The following is a 25,591-nucleotide window of genomic DNA, read 5'->3' as shown; positions in this document are numbered from 1 at the left end:
TTTATTCTCCGCAGTGTTATGTAGTTTACTTAATTCATGTCCACTAGATGGAGCTGATGGGTTGCAAAAAAGACAAGTTGACAAGTCACGTTTCATTGTTCTTCGAACAGGTGTAAACTATTCGGTGCTTTTCCTGCATCAGATGATTACAACCTTAAACGAAGACATTACCCTATGAGTTTTTGTTGGCATCCCTTAAAATCCCAAGGACTTACAATTTCAAATAAAGGTTTGTCCTCACAATATTTGAATTGAAGTTAAGTTTCTTTTTTTGGTTCAGCATTGTAACATAGTTTCATTCACAATTCGTTGCACGGGTTAGGACAGCAGAACAATGAGGAATTGTTAGAAATTGTATTATTATTATCAATAAGCTTGTTTGCAATCAACAATCAGTTGGTAACCGTTAAACTGTGCTAATGGGGGGAAAAAAAGGATTTGCAAGGGTTTTTTTTAAAAAAAATTTTTATAAAACTGATTAGGCTAACAATGTAAAATACTGCAAGAAATTTGGAATAAACTTAACATGTAAAAATATATATCTTATTCCACAGGAATAAGGCAGCGACGGAGTCCATCAGTCAAACCTTACAAAGCAGTTGAGAGAGAAAGCCCTAGAGTCTTTGACGGTGTGAATTGCAAGGTTCCCTGCAGTCCTTGTTTGAGATTAATTCAGTTCTTGGTGCACTGTCAGAAATACGACTTCTGAAAACACCACAAATTTCTCAAAATGTACTCTGATTCTCCCACAGAGAATGGCAGTCTTATTTTAGCTGTATAATTTTACAGTTATGAGTCATTGTGCAGTGCACTCAGCACAGGGCCAGAAGATGAGATCTTTAGTAGGTATGCCAGTCCTCCAAGTGGTTCAGCATGTTAAGGGTCTGGAGCTGCTCTCTGTGGAGAGATTTACCATCTCACTTTCATGAACACTGTAGATGAAAACACTGAAGACTTTCTCCATAAGTGTATGTAGCCATGTCACCTGCAAAAAAAAAAAACAACAACAAAAAATGATTTATTTTGCTTAGCAAGCATGTTCCAGTTCAGCTTAGACACCACATCCTGCACTGTGTTATCAGATCTGTGCAATGTTGCTGGCAGCTGTACAGTTAGTGTACCTGATTTCTGATTTGCGGTGACGCAGGACCTGAGCCAGCAGCTCAGAGGTTTGTTGGAAGCAGCGACTCAGCTCGTCCAGCTTCTGCTCCATAGAGAGAATACGCTGCTCCATTTCCCGATAAGAGTTATTCCAGTTGGCACTGAGGTCGCACATGATCATCTGCATCTGTTGAAGTCAGCCACACAATGTGAATGCAAAGACTGGTGTATTTACAAGGGGAAACCGCTGGGGGGTCAACCTACGACCATAAACCTGTCTAATATTACTGAATACAGGGCAGACATATTTTAAATGTACAGTACTTTGCAAAAGTCTCAGGCAGGTGTGAGGAAATGCTGTAAAGAATGCTTTCAAAAAAATAAAATGTTATTGTTTATTATAGATTTGCAAAATGCAAATCAATATTTGGTGTGACGACCATTTGCCTTCAAAACCGTATCAATTCTTCTAGGTACACTTGCACAAAGTCAGAGATTTTGAAGGATGATAGTCAGGTGTGTGATCAGCCAATTATACAAAACAGGTGCTAATGATCATCATCATTAACTCAAACAGAAACATCTGTGTAGGAGGATTAAAACTGGGTGAGGAACAGCCAAACTCTGCTACCAAAGTGAGGTTGTGAAAGACAGTTTCATGTCACAGGTCATACTGCACACCCATCCACTGTCTGGAGAAACCTGGCCAAAAGTGGTCCTCATGGAAGATTTATGGCCAAAAAGCCAAACCTCGGACATGGAAACATGGCCAAGCGCATATGTTTTGAAAACATATGAACTGTGGTGCAGAAAAATGGCAGCAGTTGCTCTGGACTGATGAGTCAAAATTTGAAATATTTGGCTGTAGCAGAAGGCAGTTTGTTCACTGAAGGGCTGCAGAGCAGTACAATAGTGAGTGCATCTCTGCAAATGGAGTCAGGATTAATGGTGTCCTCACTGCTGAGAAATGCAGATATACATCATTCACAGGGAGGCGTCTGATTGGCCCCAAATTTATTCTGCAGCAGGACAACGACCCCAAACATACAGCCAATGTCATCAGGAACTATCTTCAGCATAAAGAGGAACAAGGCGTCCTGGAAGTTATGGTTTGGCCCCCACAGAGCCCTGAGCTCAACATCATCGAGTCTGTCTGGGATCACATGAAGGGACAGAAGGATTTAAGGCAACTGACATCCACAGAACATCTGTGGTTAGTTCTCCAAGATGTTTGGAACAACCTACCTGCTGAGTTCTTTCAAAAATTGTGTGCAAGTGTACCAAAAAGAATTTATGCAGTTTTGAAGGCAAAAGGTGGTCACACCAAATATGGATTTGATTTAGATTTTTATTCTGTTTGCTCACTTTGCATTCTGTAAATTGCTAAAGATAAACAATAAAAACATTTTGAGAGCATTCTTACTTCACAGCATTTGCTCACGCCTGCCTAAAGCTCCTGCCCGGTACTGTAAGTTGCAGATTCACAGTAATGTTTGGAGAGTCGATGTCTCTGTCTGCCTGATGGACAAACTGTTTCGTTGTACATGTGTGACAGTTTCAAGCCAATTCACAGGGGCAGACTCAAAATCACCTCAGTGTCTTTTTTTTTTTTTTTTAAGAAAAAAAGGGGAAAAAAAGCCAACGGCAACAAATCCGTTTACATTTTTAGTCTTCTATGCTCAGTTTGGATGCATTCAGTCAGTAAGAGAGAACAGCATGTTCAGTTTGCTGCAAGCACGGCAGACTGTAACTAACTTATTGCCAGGTGACCATGGTATGGTTGACTTTTAGCATCTTACTAAGGGGCTACACTTGCAATCTGGAGGTTAAGCTTGTTTTCCATGTAAATCAACTCAGAAAAGGCATTTTAAAATGCGCAAATTATACATTAGTGGCTCTCACTGGGTTATGTCTTTCAATCTTGGGGTAATTCCACATGGAAAACTTATCTGGGCCTATGAATTCCTGAACAAATGAATCCTTAGACATTTTATAGAGATCTTTTAACTAGCATTTAATGTGTGTGAACACCTAGCGATAAATAGCAGCCTGTAAAACACTGCGTAATAGTCTATGTAAGTAGTGAGTGTTTTTAGGAGGATCTTTATCATCTAATTTGGCATTAGCCTCTCCAATGAAACATGCACTAAATATTGCAGTGACAGCCATCATTTACCTTAGGGAGGTCCACCATCTCACTGACGTAATCTCTTAATTTTCTTTGTTTGAGGCGTAAATGTCGAAATCTGTGCAGAAAAAAAGATTTGATAGATCTCAGTCATGTGGAATTAGTATTCGTCTTGCAACCATATTTCAAACATAACTGCATTTTCATTACATTATTCAGTTACATTATTATATATAAATGTTGCAATGAGAGAAAAAGGGAATCAGTTTAAAGCAATCTTATGCAAGACAATTTTTTGAAAGGCCATGTGATGTTATTATGTGTAGAATTCAGGGTTTAAATGCTCCAATAGGAGCTCTGAAGGTCCTAAGGTCCCAGTTTTGGATAGATACGATAGTCCTGGCACAATATAGATCCCTTGATTTGTGGAGGGGTATGCTGACAGTCTTCCACTACTCAACATGTAGGAGTCATGCTGTGTTTGTTAAATAGCTATAAAACTTTGCTAGAAGTTTTTTGACGTATAAAGGTGGAAAAGGGCTAAATTTAGTACCTTAGGTGGATGAAACCAGAATCACCACCATAAAAGAAACATGGAAAATAATATTGCAATCAAGCAGACAGTCTCTGACGATATTAGCGTGATTGAGTGATGGTCTCATGACAGTATATTGTTCTACTGTAAATCCAAAGGTGTGGAGGTGATTCCCACCCATACTTTCCACAGTATATTTATTTATAGTGGTTCTGCCTGATGTAGAGCAGGAAGCACAACCCTTCCAGCAGGCATACACACACTCAGACACATAATCCTGTTGTCGGGATAATGAAGCACACAATCACACTTCAGGACTTCCTGACTTCTGCAAACCACTTGTTCTTAGAAAAGGAGTTAGGGCTCAGTAACAAGAAGACACAGCTCAAATGGAAAACGTAATGGTTTCCATGTTCTTTTTCTTGCAGAGTATCTCAGAAGAAGATGTACAATATGTTGTGTATTACTGTCAAATTATACTGTAAATAGTAAGAAAAAAAGGTCATTTAATTAGTTATTTGCCAGCATGTCTAAGGGCTTTGCTTTGAGTTCTGTATAATAAAAGCATGGACCCTTGCTCACACATGCCCTGCCCACATAAAAGAGGCAAACAAGTCTAATTAGTAATCTAAATTAGCCATTAAAAACTGTGACCCCGTGGTTAAGCATGTTGACACAAAGTTAATGACCCGTAAAATACACATGTAAGGCACACAAACCACCACCCACTTACATCCCTCTCCCAGACACAAACATACAGACATCTTGCCTGAAGGTATTATTTTGCGATACAATAACCACTCACACTCTGATGGCTTCCAGAAGGCATCTCTGGTGTCTTCGGTGCTCACCGCGGTTGCCCTTTGTCAGGTTTGCGCGGTGCAGAAGCCAGCATTCCCTTAGCACATTAGCAGCAGCGTGGCGGATCTGGTCAAAAAGACAGAAACATACGGATTGACTGATCAAACATTGAAGTTCCAGGAGCAGAAACGGGGTCCTAAGACCATCAAGATAAAGTCAATCAAGCTTACAAGCTTGACTCACAAAAACACACTGCGCTTATCTGACTTTGTAGACAGAATCTGGTTCAGATCAATCATTTTAGTACAGGAGGTAAAAACATGAGTCATCACACCAGCTGATTAAATCCAGATAGTTTTTTTTTTGCTCTATGAAGCTGATTTCAGATAAAACAGAACTATGAAGGTCTTATTTGCACAAAGATACTTACATAAAAGAATGGACCAAACAGTCTATAGCTGAGGTTTAAACATTGCAGGATTTCTCCACGATCACCTTTTTGCACTTTTCTCTTTGATTCTATTCATGTCTGTTTGTCTTCCTGCACAAATCACTGTAACTGCCCCGTGATGATGTCACTCTGGCCCTGTTGTGAGGGTTATTAATAGAGGCTGTCAGTGTCTGCATCCAGATGTCTTCCCTTGTTCCCATCAGTGTAAATCTGGACTGCGCCAGATAGCTCAGAAGAATGCACGCACACACACACACATGCACACACACACAAACCCACACAAACCCACACACACACAAACCAGAACAACCAAACGTAAGGCATAAAGATGCACCTAGTGACAGGATGCAGCCACCGGGAGAAAGGAAATGGTTGCATTGCAGTCAGACACTACAGTTTCTCACAGTTTGGTGAGAGCTGTAGCACCGCACACAAAGCACCAGCTGAAACAGCAGTAGGAACTCTATCAATCATTGCATCTTTGTGCATACTCCTGAGACACATTTCAGGCTTTGACAATGCTTCCTTGTAAGCTTTTATTAATCAGACACCTCTTTCTTCTGATCAATAAGCAAACACTTGAATCCTGTCCCAGTCTGCAAACAGCATAACTCCTCTGCAAGCCACTTCCACACACGCTCACAAACACACACGTAAGCTGGGCCAGTTTCCTGCCCGTCACTGCACCGTCCTGAACTGACACAAGTTTCTTTCCTGACAGAGATAAGATGATTTCCTCTGTTTGACGCCTTGAAAATGCTATAAAGTGTTTGGCAGGCCTCATCTCCCTCCTCTTTTCCCACACTATCTTGTCCTCGGGGGAAAAGATTATTATAATAAGACTCAAAAACCAAAACATGCATGCGACATGGAAAGTTGTAACGCTGCCACCCTGATGGTTCCGTCCGCTTTAACATTTTTCATTTCGTTTGAATTTCTACCCTGCATTTACCTCTGATGTAAGAGAGGGCGGTTGACTGTTTACTAAATGTTTATATTGGCAAGATTATTTGATTATGAGATAAATATTGTCATGGAATATTATCAGCAAATTAGGAGCCACTGTTTTTAGGTTCAAATGTAAAAATCACACTCAACAACCCCCATTTGTTACACCTGATTATTCTGGACATTTTGATTTAGATCTGTACGTCATTAGTTAAGATTGTCATAGCTGAGATGATCTTCTGGGTTAAGAGTCAATTATCTGGCTATATCTACATTCAGCTGTTAACGTGTCAATAATTATATATACAAACCCAATTTTAAACAACTAGAGTTGTACATGTTTTGGCCCACTTAATACAAATAACACATTTTACATAACTGCCAAGCATTTTCCAAAAGATGCCAATGTGGGTTTTTTTATTGAGTTATGTTATTGACTTCAAATCATTCTGCAATTACAGCTGCATTACCAGGCAATGTTCCAGTGACTCTGACAACAACAAACACAGACATGGTGTTCACTGTGATGGATTACCTAACTTAAACAAGTTTCAAGAGCAGGATTTCATACAGAAATTAAAGAGAAGGTACATTCAAAAATCTAAAACATTGCAGCACATTAAGTAAATATGCATGATTTGTAGTAAATTGGCCAAAACATCAAAAATTACTGGTATCATCTTTGAGGTAACACTCACAACAGTAACCCAAGCATTTCAGATTGGTGCAAAGGATAAGAAACATCAACACATGTACATCCAAATGCCATATTTCTGATGAAGAAAACTGTCAAACTGTTGCAAAGAATACATCACAAACCGGTGTGTTGGTATGTTTCCTTATATTGTATCACAGTTTTTTCGTAACGTAAACTTTAATATTATTATATTGCAATTATGTTTGATGAATAACTGATTTTGCTCTTACCCTTTTAGAGATCTGGATGTCCAGCATGAAGAAGTGCACATGTTTCTCTCCTTTGTTCAACGCCAGCATCTTGGTAACGACTGCCACCAGCATGGCAGTGCAGGCTACACCCTAAAACCCAACACACACACATGTTGGCATGGTTACTGATATATTTACCATCAGCTTCTCTTCTCAACAGTTTCTAGATAATCATGTAATCATTGCAGATCGATCCTGATACTGTAGTGGCATCAGCAAGGCAGAAAACTGATTGCACAGCCTGATTTTAAGCCTAAATTTGTCCTCTAAATCCTCAGCTGTGGCTCTTGTGTGTTTTGCTCCACCATTCTCCTCAAGGGAAAGCACTTCTTCAGAAAACCGAATGTTGATCTTCATACCTCATATGGTTTTATCCAATAAATCAAAGTTATATTTACACAGAGGGTTCAATGGTTACACACTGGCCTCTGTGGCACAGCTATAGTGCTGGTTTCCTCTGAGAATAGCTTTGTGCTATTGCTGGACAGGGAACTACAGAATGATGGCAAAGATTCAGATGGGGTGCAGATCGAAATCACATCCATATAGTCACACAAATAGACACATCATAGGAAACACAGACAAAATATTGCACTGATTTCATGTCCACCATGGGTAATGATAAAAGATAACCAGTCTTTACCTGTTCCTCTTTTTCGATTGCATTGGAGAAAGAGAGAAAGAAGGACAGATCAAACTTGAGCATAAAAAAGCACAACCCAGAGTTTTAAAAGATGTATTTATACTTGACTCCTACAGCCATAAAGTATCTATCATTGCACCGTCTGTGAAGCCTGGGAGGTACAAACTGTTTCCTTGGATCCATCCACACACAGTGATGGGATGCAAACAGTGTTGTCAACCCCCGAACACAGCTGCAAATTGAGTTATGGCTGGAGTCAAGCAGACATGCTGACCATGGAGGCTTTCAGCCATATTACAGGTGTGAGAGCCCCAGTGACTGGCTCCCAGAACTACCCTGATGGGAGTAGGAAATTAATTTTTTTCCAAATCACGGGCACAGGTTGGCACGCCCTCCTGTTGTAGTGGTGCCAAAGGCAATAAACCACCTAAAAATGGATATGGTGGAAAGTTTCCCCTTATAAGGGGGGAAGCTTATAAAAACAAGGCAGATGGAGAAAGAGGGAGGGAAAAGATTGTTTTCCACTCTGTCACAGAGGTGTCTGAACCGGACTCGTGCCCACATCCAGAACCACAGTGGTGACTCTTATCTGCTTGTACCAGAATTCAAGGCAGCAGATGTCAGGCAGGCAACCAAAGTCTTGCCTATTCCAGCACACAGCCACTCCTCATTCTTGGTGGCTTACTGTTTATTTTACCTATCTGTAACTCTTTGTGTTTTATCTCAAATATCATTTCCACGTCCCTTTAACCCTACATCTCTATCCCTGACCCTCCCTTCCACCTTTTTTTTAAATTTAAATTTAAATTTTAGTCTTAACCTTGCCACTCATTTGCATTTCCATAAAAATGTAATATCTAATTGCTGTAATAGAAAACAGACAGACCTGTAATCAAATAATCTAAGCTGACTGCAATGCTTTCTTTACTTTCTCTCTAGACTACTTTATTTATTTTATTCCATAGTGAGATAAACAATTAAGCAAAATAACGTATTTTAAAATATCTCCACGAGGTATGACAAGGAGGAAAGTTAGCAAGCGCAGCAAAACAATGTCATCACTCAGCAGAAACACCACGCTTTATACAGATGTTTTGCTCTCACTGTATGCTGACAGTTTCCCTCCCTCAGTCTTTTCGTGTGAGTGCCTGGTACCGCCAAGGTCCTGCAGAGGCACCGTCCATGAATTTACAGCTGTGTTCTAAATCACACACACAAGGGAATGAAGGCATTCAGGTCTGTCAGCACCGCTAGGGTGTGCGGCCGGGCAAAAAGGGTCTAATGTGTCCAAGATAACTAGTGGGATAGTGCAGAATAGGCAAGGAGAGAATGCAGAAGGTGCAGGAGGGAAGTGAACCCAACTGAACTGACCTGATATGCATTGGGAAAACTAAATGGGGAAAATGGGGAAAGAGTTGCTGCAATGGAACAGAAGAGAAACGGAAGGGAATGAAACAAACCAGGAGGGGATGATATGGAACAGAAGAGAGGGCAATAAAATAAAAGAAATCAGAAGAGAATATAATGAAATGGAGCAAATTACTAAGAGAAACTAGACGGAGAGACTAAAATTTAATAAAAATGAAGGTAAAGGGAAACTAACCTGTGCAGAGGCAAAACAAAAATGAAATGAAAATTAAAAGCTACAGAACATCTTGTTTTTGTGCCTTATCAAGCTGGTAGTCCATGCAGAAAAATGTCAGGTGGTTTGGTTAAGAACAAATATAGTCAAACAAAGATAAGACGTCTCCATTCTTTGTGCTTATTGAACTGAACTTTAAAAGTCTTTTGTGTTCAAACCACAACTGCTATGCTGGCAAAGTAATTTTCTGATAAGGAGCCGGAGAAACCAAACATAACTACTTAAAATAAAACACAATACAATGCCAGATTAGTGACAGAATAGTGCAGGGGTGTCCAAACTACAGCCCGCGGGCCAACTGTGGCCCGTGGTCCAATTTTCATTGGCCCGCAGGAAATTCTAAAAATATATTGTAATACAGCCCACACATGGAACCTGCGCTGGACTGTATCGTAGTTCTTATTCTCACCGCTAGGGGGAGTAACTGTCTTGAATGAGGCAGCTTCTCTATAAACTGAGTAATTGAAGAAGAAATTTGCTACAGGTGACCCAAAATGGCGGAATTAAGGAAACGAAAGAGAGCAAGTGAGTGCAGAACGTTTCAGACGCGGTGTGAGATGAGAGCACAGCTAATAACTAATGACGATCACTTTTGCATTACGGAGGAGCTGCTTGATGTTAGCAGTCTAAAGAGCACCACGACGGGTGAGGATGTTTTTGAAGCTGTGCCAGGTGCAGTTGGCATGATGGGATTTAAATGGGACGAGCTGTGTGGAGGTATGACGGATGGGGCTCCAGCTGGGACAGGTGAGTGCAAAGGAATCTACGGTGTCCGCCGAGGGGCAAGAAAATGGAGGTAAGGCTGTTAATTCAAGCACCAGGGCTCTAGCACAGACTATTTCAAGCTTCCCTCTCTGATGCTGATGCTGGTGCTGGGGGGGGTGCTCTACCATTCTCATGTGCGCTGGCTAAGTCGTGGCTCTGTGCTGCAGCGGTTTTATTCCCTGAGATCAGAAATCGACCAGTTTTGAAGAGAGAAGGACCGACCTCTTCATGAGCTCAGTGACCCTCTCTGGTTGGCATTTTTAGTGGATCATCTTAACACACTGTACAATTAATAACTGAAAGCCCACTAATGGAAAGGCTGTTTTTTTCTTGAATCATATTCAGTTATCAAGTAGAATTTACCTACATTTGATTGATTTTGCCAACTTTAATCCACTAGAGGTGAGGTGATATGCATCACCTCTAGTGAATTAAAGTTAGCAATATAGCTCACTTCTAGTGAGTGGCCCAGATCCTTTGTATGTTTTTCTGTATGTGGCGCTCAGTGAAAAAAGTTTGGACACCACTGGAGTAGTATTTCAAACTGGGAGACATGTGACCTAACCGAGTATCATGCATATCATGTGCATTATGATGGTATAACCATTTTCATATATGTGTGTGTGTGTGTGTGTGTGTGTGTGTGTGTGTGTGTGTGTGTGTGTGAGTGAGTGTGTGAGAGAGAGATGAGATAAACGGTGACATTGAATTATTTTTTATAACTAATTTCCACCCAACCTATTTACCATGACTCCAGTGAAGAGACACACTGCTTTGCCACAGCTGGTGTTGGGCGCCACATCCCCGTAGCCCACTGTGAGGAAGGTGATGGCTATGAGCCACAGAGCCATGTCCATATTGCCTGTCGATTGTTGGGTCTTCCTGCAAGGGAGAGAAAGACGACTGAGACTGTGTCATAAAGAAAATTCTTAAATGCATTCTTATGGATGAAATATTATTTAACTCCAACTATCTTGAATGTAAGCATTCATGACCATTTTCAACTTCTGTATATATAATGTTTTACTTAAACATTAGCTTTACCATTTTTAATCAGATGCCGGTCACATTTTCCTGCATAAGCAATTGTCGATTTCCAGAGGCATCAACATGAAAGAACCTCTTAAACCAAATTAAATATTAATTCATTATTAATTCATTAGATTTATATGTAACTATATTCTCCATACATATACAAGTGGGTGTTGCAGATACAATATGCCATGGTGGTGTATGTAATTTTATATGTAATGTATTGTAATTTTTCTGGAAAATCAATTGATTGATTAACATTCATGAACTGTTTATGGACTAAATAACCAGATGAGAATTGTTAATCCATACAGTGAAATACCTAACAACTCAAAGTATCTCATTACACGGATGCAAATATCCTGTAAGAATCCAAATTTGCCATGAAATAGTCCTGCTCGCTGCAAAACAACAATGCCCACAATGACCTAATATAACAAGCAATATAAAGCAACCAAAAACTATATGACAAGAACTTTTCATTGTGATATTGCTCCATCCCTTTCCATGTGTTGAGTGCCTGTAGACAAAGTTTCACATTTTTGCATGTTCAACTGACCTACTCTGCACTGGCTTAAGGATTCATTCAGTAACACTTGCAAGTAAGTGGATTAAAGTAACGGAGTAACGAAAATAGCCATACAGCTGCAATTTGGCGATTTACACCCGGTCCAGTCACACAGTATAAATGCTGGTTTAGGTGTCAGACTTTGTTCACAGGTCACACACACACAGGACACACACACACAGGTCACACACACACAGGTCACACGCACACACAGGTCACACACACAGGTCACACACACACAGGACACACACACACAGGTCACACACACACACATAGATCACACACACACACACACACACACACACTGCGTTGCAATGGAAAACCTGCTTCTGCTATGTAACATCTTAGACAACACCTCCTATAGACACATATACAAAGTACAATAAGGAGACATGTTACAGAAAGCCGATGTAAACATTAACCATTTCTGGACATGATTCTCTCCTTTTTAGTCGACTCGGGTGCCGCATATAGTGTTTTGAAAGCTGATGCTCTGCTAAGCTAATGATAGGTGGACCCTCTGCTGAACAATGTGAATGTGACACTGCTACACTGTTGAAACACCTAGCTGAAAGAGACCACAAAGCTAGCCAATCAAAACTTCAATTTGTGAAGTAACATTTCTAGGACACGTTATCTCTCCACAGGGCAAATCTCTCTCTCAAAAAAGAACTGAAGCCATTCGCAGGCTTCCCAAACCACAGACTAAAAAAGCAAATGATGTCCTTACTGGGAATGTGTTGTTACTGTCGCACATTCATTCCAAACTTTGCCATTATGGATAAACCACTCCGTGAGCTCACAATAGGCCTTCCCCATGCGCATGCGCCCCTGACCTGGACTGACAAAGCCGACAGCCGACTACTCTAGTCTTGCTTGACTCGACTCTACCCTTCATACAGACTGTAGACGAACGACAAGATTGCATGACTTCTGTGCTTTTGCAGGACCATGGAGGGAAACTGCGCCCTGTGGCGTATTTCTCTGCGAAACTTGACCCTGTGGCTGCAGCACTCCCTCATTGTCTTTGTGCTGTTGCAGCAGCTGCGCTGGCATCACAGGATATCGTGTTTTATGCTCTCACCCTGTCTGTTCCTCACACTGTATGTAAACTCCTCCTCGAGCAGAAAACATCTCACCTCTCTGCTGCTCGATGGCTCTGCTCCTTGAGATTACCAAACATCACCATCAAACGATATGTCTCTCTCAATCCAGCTACTCTCCTCCCTCTTCCAGATGATGGCGAGCCACATGACTGCGTTGCTGCAGTCCAACAACTCTGTACCCCTCGTACAGATCTGTCCTATGAACCTCTAACTAATCCTGACTTGATTCTTTTTGTAGATGGCTCAGCTTCCCGGGACCCCACTACAGGACAAAAGCGTGTGGATTTTGCTGTGTGCTCTCAAACTGAATCTCTTGCTTCAGGTTCTTTCCCCTCTCATTTCTCTGCTCAAAAAAACCCCCCAAAAACTGAACTTGTAGCGCTCACTGAAACCTGTAAAATTGCAAAAGGGAAATCTGTTACTATACATACAGATTCCAGGTATGCCTTTGGAGTTGTTCATGATTTTGGTGCCCTCTGGAAACAAAGGGACTTCATTACCTCCTCAGGCACACCTATTTCCAATGCTCAACAAGTGTCTGACCTTCTCAAAGCCATTCTTTTGCCTTCCTCTATTGCTGTCTGCAAGTGTGCTGCTCACACCAGCAACTCTGACCCTATTTCCACAGGCAACGCTCGTGCAGATGCAGCTGCTAAAGTTGCTGCAAAGAACAGTGGAAGTTTCCCCTCCATCTCACCTTCCGACATTTTTTGTTTCTCTCCCTCTTGACTGATGATCCACTTCTCTCCATACAGCAGTTTGCCACTGGGGATGAAAAGGCATTGTGGCGCAAATGCAATGCTTATGTTTCCCCCACAGGTGTATGAATCGGCCCTGACAGCAAGGCATACCTAGCTAAATATTTCTTTCCACATTATGCCCGTTTGACACATGGTTCTGACCATGTCAAAAAGGGGGGATGTTGGATCAAATTACAGTCTTGGTTTACTAAAGGATTTTCAGTTGCAGCTCAGAAATTTTGTGAAAAATGTATGACCTGTGCCACTCACAACACAGGCCGTACAAAACCAATTCCACAGGCTGCACATCCTCCACCTGATGGCCCTTTTGAACACATCATGATGGACCACATTGAACGCACACCAGCAGAGGGAAAGAAATATGGTCTGAGATCTCACAGCAGGTGAAGACAGCCCTGCCCCAACCTGCTGGTCACACGCTGCATCATTTCAAGCCTGGAGACTGGGTGGTCATCAAGAACTTCCAACAACGCCACTAACGTTGGCAAGGTCTGTTCCAGATTCTCCTAACCACACACATGGCCATAAAGATCGCCAAAAGAGTCACCTGGATCCACACTAGCCACTGCAGAAAGGTCCCAACTCCACCTGAGGACATCTCTCCTCCACAAGAGAACGCACAGGAGTGAACACTCGCTCTTGCACGAGACGAGGCTGCGTTGATTCTTCCCAACACTAAGTGCGAGCCAAGCGCCGCTTAGCATTGCACCGGTGAAACACATAATGCACATACACAATCCAGAGAATACACATACACGAGTAGATTTGATCTGCCCACGTTGGACAACGGTGGAGCGCGGACGTGGACTCCGATGGAATTTGTGTGAACAGCCTAGGCTGCATGAACTTCATCACACCCCCAACTCTTTGCAAAATGTGCCCATACCCCAGAAAGTCAGCATTATTTTCTCATGAATACTTTATGATGACAAACCTTAAATCTACCTGAGATAGTTTTTGTTTGATGTAATATTCTTGATGTCAATATTGTGATTAATGTATAATCAAAAGGGAGGAATTATGATGGGAATTTGCATGTCAGAAGACAAAGAAATGTAAATTCACAGTTTGATCCACCAGGGTGTGTCCCAACCAGACCACCAAGAGGTGGGCACTGCTCAGAACTGTTATACTGCGTGACTGTCTCTGTAACAGCTGTTCCTTTTTGCAAAAATAAATGTGCACAAGAACTCCATGCAGCAGATATCATCTCCTAGAAATTTCCACAACAACTTTCAGTCAGTTTTCAGTCATAGTTTGGTTAGGCTTAAGCACCTGAACCACTTGGTTAGGTTTAGGAAAAGATCATGGTTTGGGTCAAAATAATGAGTCAAATATAAATATAAAAGACAGGGTACACACAAAACACAAAATATACTCTTTCCAACATAGATCTGGGTGAAAATAGCCACACTGGCTTTTTACACCTAAACCAGAAATAAATTAAACACCCATTTTCCTGTGTACAATGAGTCATTTGAGGTTGATAAAGGTGTGCTCTGTTAAGCAAACTGTTTTATCAGTGCTGATGCTCTATAGTAGTTGGGAAGAAAGGAAATGGGTACCAGTGTTAACTTGTAAAACATCATAAAGCACGAGTCCAATGTACACAAAGCCACACAAAGAGGCCATACAGTGGGTGAGTGTTCATTTGCCTCCTGCATGTGGTAATCAACTAATAAAAAAATGGCTGCTGTAGCAGTGTTAAAAGGATTGGCGGTCTTATCAGCTATCAATCACAAGCTCTTTTATTACTTTGGACAAATCTAAACATACAAGACTGAGACACGTGAAACTGAAGGCAAAACCTCCCATTAGGGTTCAAATGAACAAATGACCTCACATTGTTCAAACAGCCCAAACAGACTGCAGAGGATAAGGTTGACGTTTAGTTGGCTCACGTTAAGGAGCAATTTGTTGGAGTAACTAAACAGAATATCATGATTATCAAATCACTTATTAGAAATCCATTCTGAATGGGGAAGTCAAATTGACCATCAAGGTTTGAGAAGGAATGTTAAACTACCAAGCATTTTGTTATTTTAATGTGCATGTGTGTGACGGAGTGCAGAAGTTTGGCAGTCGATAGTAACAGACAGAGTGTGTGTGTGTGTGTGTGTGTGTGTGTGTGTGTGTGTGTGTGTGTGTGTGCTCATGTCTTTGTAGAGTTGTAAGTGCAATGTTTGGTTTTAAACCATTGTTTTGAGGACATTCCTGCATTGTGAGGACATTTAGCCTGGTCCTCACAACTTCAAAGGGCCATTTCAGGGTTAAGACTTGGTTTTAAGGTTCAGGCTAGAATTAGGATTAGGTTAAGGTTGGGGTGAAGGGCTAGGGAATGCATTGCATCAATCAGTGTCCTCACAACTGTGACAAGACAAGAGTGTATGTGTTGTCTACCCTTAATGGGGCTGATTCTGATATAAGCAACAACCTTGTTTGGACCAGGGGACCAAAGTTTGGTCCTCATGAGGCAAAACGTAATTTCTGAGGTCCTGGTTAAAGTTAGGGGTAAGGTGTGAACTGAGGTTAGGTTAAGGTTAGGGTTAGGGATCGTCTGTCCACAATGAAAGGAAGTCAATGTAATGTCCTGATAAGCACAGTTGTGCAAAGCTGTGTGTGTGGGCAGGGCATTACCACTCAGAAGCATGTTTGATTAAAGGTTTTAAAAGCTCTATTCAGTATTTTGCATAAAAGCCTCAGATAACTGTAATCTTCACAAAATCTGCCATTGAAAGATACATAAAAAACTTAAAGTTTGTTGACCTCATTGGATTCTACTTGGATTCATTTGGAAATGTTCCTTGGGCAACCATTTATTTGCTCAATCTGTGATATCTGAGTGTAGTGAATATTCACGTTCTTAATTATTGTGGAAAGCAAACAAGGGGCATATTTTTATTGTTTCTATGCGTTAAGTCTAGTCAATATTTGTTAAGCAGGATCGGTTCTTTCAGAAAACGAGAAACAACCAAGCACAGAATATATTCCTTATACTGAATTTGAATATATTGAGTGAATTTGGAACATAATTGATTTGTTGCCAAGAGTAACATATTAGTAACATTGGTAAACATATTAATCTTCTCACCCACCTCTCGTTTCTTCATTTCTTCTATTTTTACTTACTACTTTTATTTGCTACTGCAAATCATATCAGTACCATTTATGCATTACAGTATTTAAGGGTAGATTATTAATCGAAAGCTTTCCCATTTGAAACAATTTGTGATGGAGGTCCCTCCTTGTGACTGCCTTTCTGCTTGGATCACTCTGCTCTTGGGCAGATCTTCTCTCACTACACATCTTTCCATGTAGCTTTTGGGCTTTGATCATCCTGACAGCACTTTCAACATTTTCATTCATCCACTTCTTCCAGTACTGACTTAACAGATTCGTCCTATCTATTTTGTTTGCTGATTTTGACTTGTTTTGTTGTAAATAAATTATTTTGTTCATTAGTTTGGTTCTGTTTGGTTTATTTGTATGTCTCTTGTTTTTTCCCCAGTCTTAGAACGGGGCTGTAACAATATAAACAGTCAGTCTCCAAAGTTGGTGAAAGTGACGCCATGCATTCTCTGGTCGTTAGACTTGTAACTTGTAACGCCACAACTTTATGATCAGTCCATTTGTATTGATTACACACATACCTTTCACACTGAGTAAGCATCCACGACGCAGTGAGCCAGAAGGAGAGGATGAAGACCAGCAGCGTACGCGCCGGGTATTTGTTCATCAGTACTTTGAGAACAAAGCGGAAGGTGAAGTTGATGTTGTTGAGGGAGCCGATGCTCCTGTAGGAGGCGCTCAGCAGCACTTTGCTGTGGAGCAAGATGGCTCTGTGCACCAAGTACAGGCGGAGGAACATCAGAACTGATAGCAGCAGCTCAATGTCCATCAGGGCCTCGCCGTGAAGGTTGGAAACACAGAGTGGAGCTGAGGATGAGGAGTTGCCTGGGGGGCCAGCACCCCAGTATGTCTCAACAGGATGGATGACACAGACTAACAGCTCAAGAGTGATCACAAGAACCCTGTGGCTGGTCATGGCAATACGCCAGTCCACCTGGTTGTGGTCGATGACGAACAGCTGAAAGATGGACAGTATAGTTGAAACTTGAAACTCACATAGGAAACATTTGATATGGCTGTAATTTCACTTCTCATTATCCTACATCACTAGTTGATGACATTAAAGCAAGGGGCTGCCTGTTTTGTTGCACCAGTTGATATGCAATCTTCGTGAGATGACTGCTTAAACCTTGAAATAAACAAATATAATAGTTCTGTAGAACCAAAAACAAGGATGCCTTTCAATTTATTTGTTGAAAAATCAACCACTCCTGAATGTTGAAAATCAAATCCAGCGTTTCATCTGAGTCACACAAAAACTAATCCCAATATGTGCCTTACGGGGATATGCATATTTGTGTATTTTGCATCACAAGCAAAAAATACACAGTTCTCTAGTTTGTTTTCTCTAGTTTTCTAGTTTGAATGCTTGGTTCTCATATCCCCTTAATATAAAGCTTTAGTGAGCCTCAGTTTGTTGAAGAAAATAAAAGGATATGATTCCTCAGAACTGTCTTTCTAGTTGCTCTGCTAATTGAGACTCAAAGCATCTTGATGTTCTTGGCTTGATTTAGTTTGTCACAGGAATTAAAGTCACATTACGTATCACTGAGCACTGCCTGTGTGTTAGCCTCCACCCTAAACCTGGCCTCCCTTATCTCCCTTTTGCACTTGCATGGACCCCACTTATATCAGACACACAGGACTAGCAACCAAACTGAAAATACTGTAGGTGAGAGTATAATCCCAGCAGCCTGACCACAAACAGTAAAAGACATCTTGAGTCCTGAAAAGTAGTTGAGTGTATTCATTACTACTGTGCATATACACAGCGCTTTCTGCACTTGTTGTTCGTACGGCTCTTGAATATGAATGCTGTGACTGTATGAGGGCAAATTAATTTCAGCCAAATCCTTTCATGCATGTTGAATTCACACACAACAACAAAAATGTAAAAATATTGCAGCTGCAGTGTTGTGCATGCATGTGTGGGCATGTGGGTGTTTTTTTAGGCATACAGCAAATATAACACAGACCGAAAGCTCCCTCTGAAACATTTGCCCCCAAGTACGTTTAACAAAGTGTCATTCTGACCAAGCTAATTTGGAACAAACATCCCTGATGTAAAACCCAATGCACAAAATAAGGCAAGTGGACCCCTGACGATCAGCAGTGTACCTATGCATGCACATACGCAGGCTCTCACTCGGGCACGCACCACATCACAATGAGGGCATCCAGACTGTTGGAAAAAAAGGGGAAAAGGCAAACTCACCCTGATGTCCTTATAATGGAAAGTTATAATGAGGACCAGGAGACACCCAGTGGAGAGGCTGATGGAACAGTTGATGATTAAGGGAATCTCCATGTCCTGGGGAGGAAATTAAGACAAGGGAGATAAGGCATAAAAGAAAGACTCTCTTCAACTGCTGAAAATGTGTATCTTTCCATTAAAATGCTGCATTATCAGGGTTTTACAAAATAGCTCCTAAACTGAACAGGTTCTTGTGCCCACTGTGGTAATGACAGGGTCGGAAAGAGAACCAAAATATCCAACTTAAGTGCTTATAGAGAGGTAAGATTACTTTGAAAGAAAATTACTGAAATAAAAGTTCAAAACAGACAGTTTGGCAACATATGGTCACTACAGGCCAATGTGGCCTCCTAACTGCAGTACAAAGAGTTGTCCCTGGGGCAGTTTTCTATTCAAGTACTCTGTGTACTTACATATTACATAGTTAGTTAGCTAGTTAGTCAGTTTTTTGTGTTGTGAATTTAGTCACTTGACATTAAAAAAGGATGTAAGGCATCTTCAAATAATACATAGGCAGACAAAATCAAAGGGCCTTCCATGTGTTTCATGTGTTTATGTGCAGAATTTCAAACACACTGGCCACTGAATTGTAGGAGAAAAAAAGAAATGCTACACAACAACAGGAAGTAGATCGCTTAAATATTTCACAAGTCATAATTCATTGAGTCTTGGTCAAGTCTTTGTGTATTTTCAATGTTTAAAATTATATTGACCATTGACCAGAATACAAAAAAAATCTGTATTAACTTTTGGGTTTTGTTTTGTTTTCTCACAGTTTGGAATGGGCAATGGGACAATGTGGACTGAACAACAAACTACTGCAAGAAGGACTTGGCCCTTCAACAACTTCCCACCTAACAATTATGCTGCCAGCTCTTCCAAATAAACAGAGGTCATTTTTTCATCTGCACTATGCAGACTCCATAGTCAATGTGCAGCCTCAGCTGACTTAAGTAATGTCCCCTTATTTCAAATTACAAGATAAAACAGATAAAACTTGGTTTGGTAATTAAAACTACTTTATAGAATTGAAACAACTTGATAAGTTGAAAAAATGACTCCAACTCAACAATCAATTGATTGTTTATGATTTGTTAACAAAATTGCCAGCATTCACTATTTTGAGCATCAGCTACTTTTCACAGTTTTATACCACTGAAAACACCAATCATTCCCTCTCCAATCTGTGATGAAGTGTGTTAACCATCTTTTCTCTATAAAAACAGTTGTGTCATAGATTTCCTTTACATAAAAGATCATTTAGAGCTAATTTAAGTGGAATATGTGTTATAACAGGATAACTGTAGGCTACTGTGTAATTCTTGACTTTCCAAAAGGAGCTTCATTAGAAATTTACAGTACTTAGGCCTAATGAAAGTGAAATTACTGAGTCTATAATGTACTCAAGCCACTCAATTGCAGTAACGGGAGTGCTTGTAATTAAATACTTTCCATTCCACAGAACTGACAGCTAGACACTAAGATACACACAGTATCGTGGTTTGCCAATCATTGTCTGAAATGTTCTCACAAACCGAACTGAAAGAAGTAAGCGCAGACCTCTGGCATACCATCCTGGTCTCAGCAGGTTTAAGAGCACCTATACCCCTAATTCAGCCATCTCAGCGCTACCGATGCAACACCGTTGGAAGTTTTTAACGGGAGGTGCAGTTTAATGTGGTTTACAGTTACAAAGATAATTACAAACTTTCAAACTTGAGGAAACTTGAGCGTGTAGGTGGTATTGTGTGACGTCTGTTGGCAAGGTACGCCATTTTCCAGTTTCTCCCGTAGCATCCACATCATGTCTGTGTTCCATCCAGGGCTAATTAGAAGACCCCACAAAAGCTCAACATTTCACCACAGTCTATAACAGAGAGTTCAACAACATGTTTCTTGCCGAGCTTCTAAATTTGTCTTTGTAACGTTTCCCTGTTGGAAACAGCCATTTCAAGCCCGGTGAACCTAATTTGGGTTAACCTTAACACGGATTGTTTCTCATAGCCTTGGAAGGACAACCAGCCAACGTCACCAGGACAGGCCACCCAAGGTATAGCAACACTGAATCCAATGAAAAAGGTGAATGTGGCCTGGTTTATATGTACTGAAGTAAATAAATGCTTAAAAATACATAACACATGCATCTGACTTTAGCTTTCCAATTTGGTTCGTTAGTCAGCGTTGTTTCATTAGCTTTCATGTAGTGACCTACCTAGGTCACACATGGAACTAGAGGTATCCTGTAATAAACATAAGGGTACGTTTACAAAATATTATATAGATGTAGTGGGACAATCATAGGAGACATTACAGCAGGGAAAGTTACCTGGTGACACATTCTATGATTAGAGGTACTACACGATCACTGCTGGGTGTAACGGACATCTACAGCATACACATGGATATGCTGTAAGAATATTATGCTAAGAGTGATCCTCCATATCGGTCATTCACCAGCAAACATCAGACATTATCACCCATTATCTGTAACACTGTAACCCTAGAGGGTTTGCGGGAAACATCAAACAGTGTTGGTGGAGAGAGTTACCAGAGTTAGGCACACACTATACAAGTCAGGAGTGGCTGATTAGCTGTCAGAGATGAATAAAAACCTGCAGATTACTCGGCCTCAAACATTACAAGTGAGCTGGATACTTCACTTCATTGCACCCTGTTGACCGGGCTCTCCATCCTGGTTGTTGGGACTTTTAGAACTGCTGATTTTCTTTCTCACTAGCCTTTCTCACACATTGGTCAACTGCAGAAATGAACTCATGAGGATCTGTTGCTCTAACATGGGGAAATATACGACCCACAGCTGGCCTATATGTAACAAGGCAGTTTTTGGATGTGTAGTTTAGTTAAAGGAATGAATGCTGATTTTGAGGTGAGCAGCTATGTGTTGCATACACGACAGGTACAGTTTTGCTCATTTGCATGTAGCTTCATATTGATGTTTGGAACATTTTATTTTGACAAACAATAAGACTGTATTACTGCATTGACAGGTGCAGAGTACAGAGTATTGTGGGCTTATAGCTATTACTTTATTGTGATCCAGTGTTAAATTTCCATCATAATATTTTTGAAACTTAAAAATGTAAAAAGAAATGTAAATGAAAATATGTTTTTGTTGCAAATTTGTTTTAGATAGTTGCAGCAGTTCAGGTGCAGGCTGAAAACTTTTTAAAACAGGAGAAATCTGGAAAAGGAAAGGCAAATGAGTCGAAAATGTACGATGCACACAATTAATGCAAAACCAAAACATGTTAAACTGCCTGTCAGATAAAACAGTTAAAGAGTGACAACACAGTGTATAATCTCATTTCTGATTAAGCTAAAGAGGACGCAGTTAGACCCATCAAGACAGCAGGATGAAAAAGACATGGCACATGTCAGACAAACACAGACAGAAAACGGCAGCCAAGGTAAGCATGCAGTGACTGGGTATGATAACAGGTTTAGTTGGTTGGATGCTAAGTTTTAAGATTATATGCAGAGGAATAAGCAAGGAATAAGCTGTATCATATATTCATGGGATAGAGCTGTAATCACTGTCTGACCAAAAGATGTTCCTCAATATTTCTCTGAATTATGAATGTGCTGGTAGTGTTAATACATTTAAAAAAAATTTAATGTTTAATAAGATTTTTCCAAAAAAACATATCTAGGAAGAATATTACAATGATACCCAATGTATTCATTGTAATTGTTGTAGACTGTAGGTTCTAGACAGTCCGTTATGTTATGTATGTATAGGCATGCCTACAAAAATAAATCTTATTCACCCACTGTTTAAACATAAAGGAATATTCTTCTGAACACTGGTCATGCATGTGTCAATATGAGGATATTATTTTGGATAGTAAAGTCATTCCAGGAAAGTTGTAAAACAGTTGCAGTAAAGAGGGCGTGAGGTTGCATCCACGTCAAAGTGCACACTCCTGGCCCCCGCACAGCCACATTCAAGGCATAGAGACTTGTAGACTGGCCATGCAAACGCTCTAATTATACACTAAATGATGTGGAAAGATAGCCTGAGGTACTGTGAGCAATCTCGCTGCAGGGGAAGAGGTGAAATGTGGAAAAACGTTCCATAAATAGCCCTGTTTTTTCGTGCATAAACATGAAAAGGTGAGCTTAAAATATAACTTTGCAGACTGGCATTAACTTCAATAGGCCTAAAGTGCAATATCCTGTAGTATACCTAAAAATGACTTCAAAGATAAAAACCAATGGCGTCAATGCAAAAGATGTTATATTTTGATAAGGTGGCCTCTATGTGACCATAAGTCACGTCAGTCGGGGGGGGGTGTCACACTAAAGATGAGTGCTGAAAATGGTTATATAAGCTATGGTTAAATCAGCAATGCAGCCTCTCCAAAATAATATGCTTTAACTGCGGCAGAGAACTCTTTTCCAGTGCATCAGCATTTCCATGGTGCCGAAGCTGATGCCTGTTGTTAGGAATGGATAGACAACACCTGTTCTTGGTTCGTATTAGTAAACTGGAATAGTAATGTCATCTTTGTGCCAGCGCCGTTAATTTCACGACCACGTTACTCCTGGTCCAACTTTCTGAGCGCATCAGGCATATTTTTGCAGGTCAGGCCGTATTTCCATAGGTTTCTCAAAAGATTGTAGCTGATGTGAGTTAGAAATGTGGGACTCTTTGACACTGTAATCAATCACTGACTTCACAGCATGGAGGTGGTCTGATGTTTAGCGGCATTGCATGAGAACTTTTTTCCACATGTGGATCTGGCATGTGCTGTAGGAAGTCAGGGGGAGTTAATAATTTGTTGATTGTGTGGCCTGGCATTGTTATCCACTGAGATCTGCATGTTAATGTCATGAGGCTGTGCTACCAAATAGTGTGTCTGGAAATGGACTAACTAATCAGTAGGTCAGGGAGGTTCAAAGCCCAGGTGCAGGTTCTGCTGTGGAGCTGCATGGGGCTTAGACTGTCTGCTAATCTGTCTGCTAAGAAGTTGTTATGACCACAAACAGAGCCAGTTGTGTTAGGTGTTTTGTTTTTTTCTGTACCAATTATGGTATAATGAATAAAAAATAGCATGGTTCAATGTGAAGCTATTAACTTGTTTGTATCAGTTCTGTTGTAATCTGAATGACAAAGCTATTTTGAGCACTTGTAGCAGCTAAATAAGGAGTTAAAGAAGAGTAAAGATGCTGTCACACCAGCAGAGCAATCAGCTATAAGCTTTAGTGCCAGTGAATGATGCTGAAAGCAAAAGTATGATGTTTTTGTCAATTATTTCATCATCCGATGATGAGTTCAAGTGCCATCACTAAAATATACAGGTACAACACGAAGTCAGTGTAGGGAATGTTGACGTTAGTGGTTTGGCTGCTGCACAGAGCACGCACTGCGGCGCACATGCTCTTACTCCAACGCTGTGGATGTTCGCTATAAACTGAACCCTTTGCAGTTCGTGCAGAAGCGCAATAGTTCACGTTAGCTCCAGTTTTGATTAGACTTGTAAGACTGAAATGTATTTGCAGGAGGTATGACGAGAAGTGCAGTGCTGACAGAGATGGGGAATTTGTTGAGATGTACAGCTTTGCGGTCAAATGTCAACAAAAACCAAAAAGCGTCACATTTCAAACATTTCCAGTCTCGCTATTTGATTTGGTTATGCCAATGTCAACTCTTACACTTTGAGGTCAGCTTTGGTCAAAATTGCATTGCCTTAGACATGAATGTAGTCAATTTCTTAAACCTACCGGTTGATAATAGCGGGGACATATCTCGGCGTGGATTATCATCAGCACTATCCCAAGCAGAGCAGTGCCCAAAGCCAACGCGCAAAGCCGCTTTTTATCCTCTAATAAAAACTTTCTGTCTCGCAGTCTGTAGAGTTCGTCTCCCTCCATGGGAGAAATCCGCTTCCCGGAAAGTGACAGCGGCACGGACACTTCAGCCGAGTCCCCGCCGTTTCGATTGATCAAGCCATCGCAATTTACACAGTCCACTTTGGAGTTCGTCATCTCCATCTCCAAAGCGCACAGGAGACGGCCGCCCGTCCCTCTCTCCCTGCTGCCGCGCTCTGCTGCGTCGTCTGCCTGTCCGGTCTCCCTCTGGCTTCCCCCCCGAGCTGGGGAAGGCATAGTCCGATGGGCGCACTGTGAGCCAGACCCTTCTCTCGTTTGACGCTCATCGAAGTGGTGAGCTTACCAAAACCCGTGGCCTCCAACACACCCTCACATCAACACTCCTACCAGCCGGCGCGGCGTGGTTACGCGCACTGGTGCCATTCGCACGCTGCAGTTGGCTATGTACTCCTGTTTACATGGGTAGGCCTATTATTTAAAGAGTGTGCGTCAGTCTGCCACAAATGGATTCTGTGTGTGTGTGTGTGTGTGTGTGTGTGGGAGGGGGGGTCATCTCGGTCGTGGATGGTTAAGAAATGTGTAATAAAATGTTTGTTTGATTTGGATTTTTCTTTATTAGATTTCCATATGCAAATTTGGTGGAAAAACTCGTTTGGACAAGATGTTACAAAAAAAGGCTCTATATGCTAATTAGGGAACGAGACGTGAAGATCTGGTTTCATTTTCTGGACAAAATGAAAATGACTAAGACTATAAAAGCTATAAAAGTAAAGTGCAAGGAAACGCGTGTTTTTATTTATTTATTGGCGATGCACTGCGACGGCAGGGAACGTGACTTCCACTACAGCTACAGGGTGACATCTCGTGGTTGAGGACGTTCATCCTCTGATTTGTTGCTGCTTATTTAAAACATCAGACAAGGTTAT

The 25,591-nt window shown here is 41.0% G+C and overlaps 1 protein-coding gene across 1 annotated transcript; it reads right to left on the bottom strand.

Moving 5' to 3' along the window:
- Positions 1-274: 274 nt before the first annotated feature.
- kcnn4 (potassium intermediate/small conductance calcium-activated channel, subfamily N, member 4) lies at positions 275-25,060 on the bottom strand. Its single transcript, XM_070834654.1, has 9 exons — positions 24,558-25,060; positions 18,774-18,869; positions 17,080-17,516; positions 10,709-10,844; positions 6,892-7,002; positions 4,570-4,691; positions 3,278-3,347; positions 1,122-1,288; positions 275-985 (listed from the first exon to the last, which is right to left on the bottom strand). Exons 1-9 carry the CDS (start codon positions 24,939-24,941, stop codon positions 982-984), a joined length of 1,527 nt encoding a protein of 508 aa, XP_070690755.1. The 5' UTR covers positions 24,942-25,060; the 3' UTR covers positions 275-981.
- Positions 25,061-25,591: the final 531 nt, after the last annotated feature.

Source organism: Pempheris klunzingeri, chromosome 8 (assembly GCF_042242105.1).
Source record: "Pempheris klunzingeri isolate RE-2024b chromosome 8, fPemKlu1.hap1, whole genome shotgun sequence".
Taxonomy (NCBI): Eukaryota; Metazoa; Chordata; class Actinopteri; order Acropomatiformes; family Pempheridae; genus Pempheris; species Pempheris klunzingeri.
This window is presented reverse-complemented; position numbering and strand designations above follow the sequence as displayed.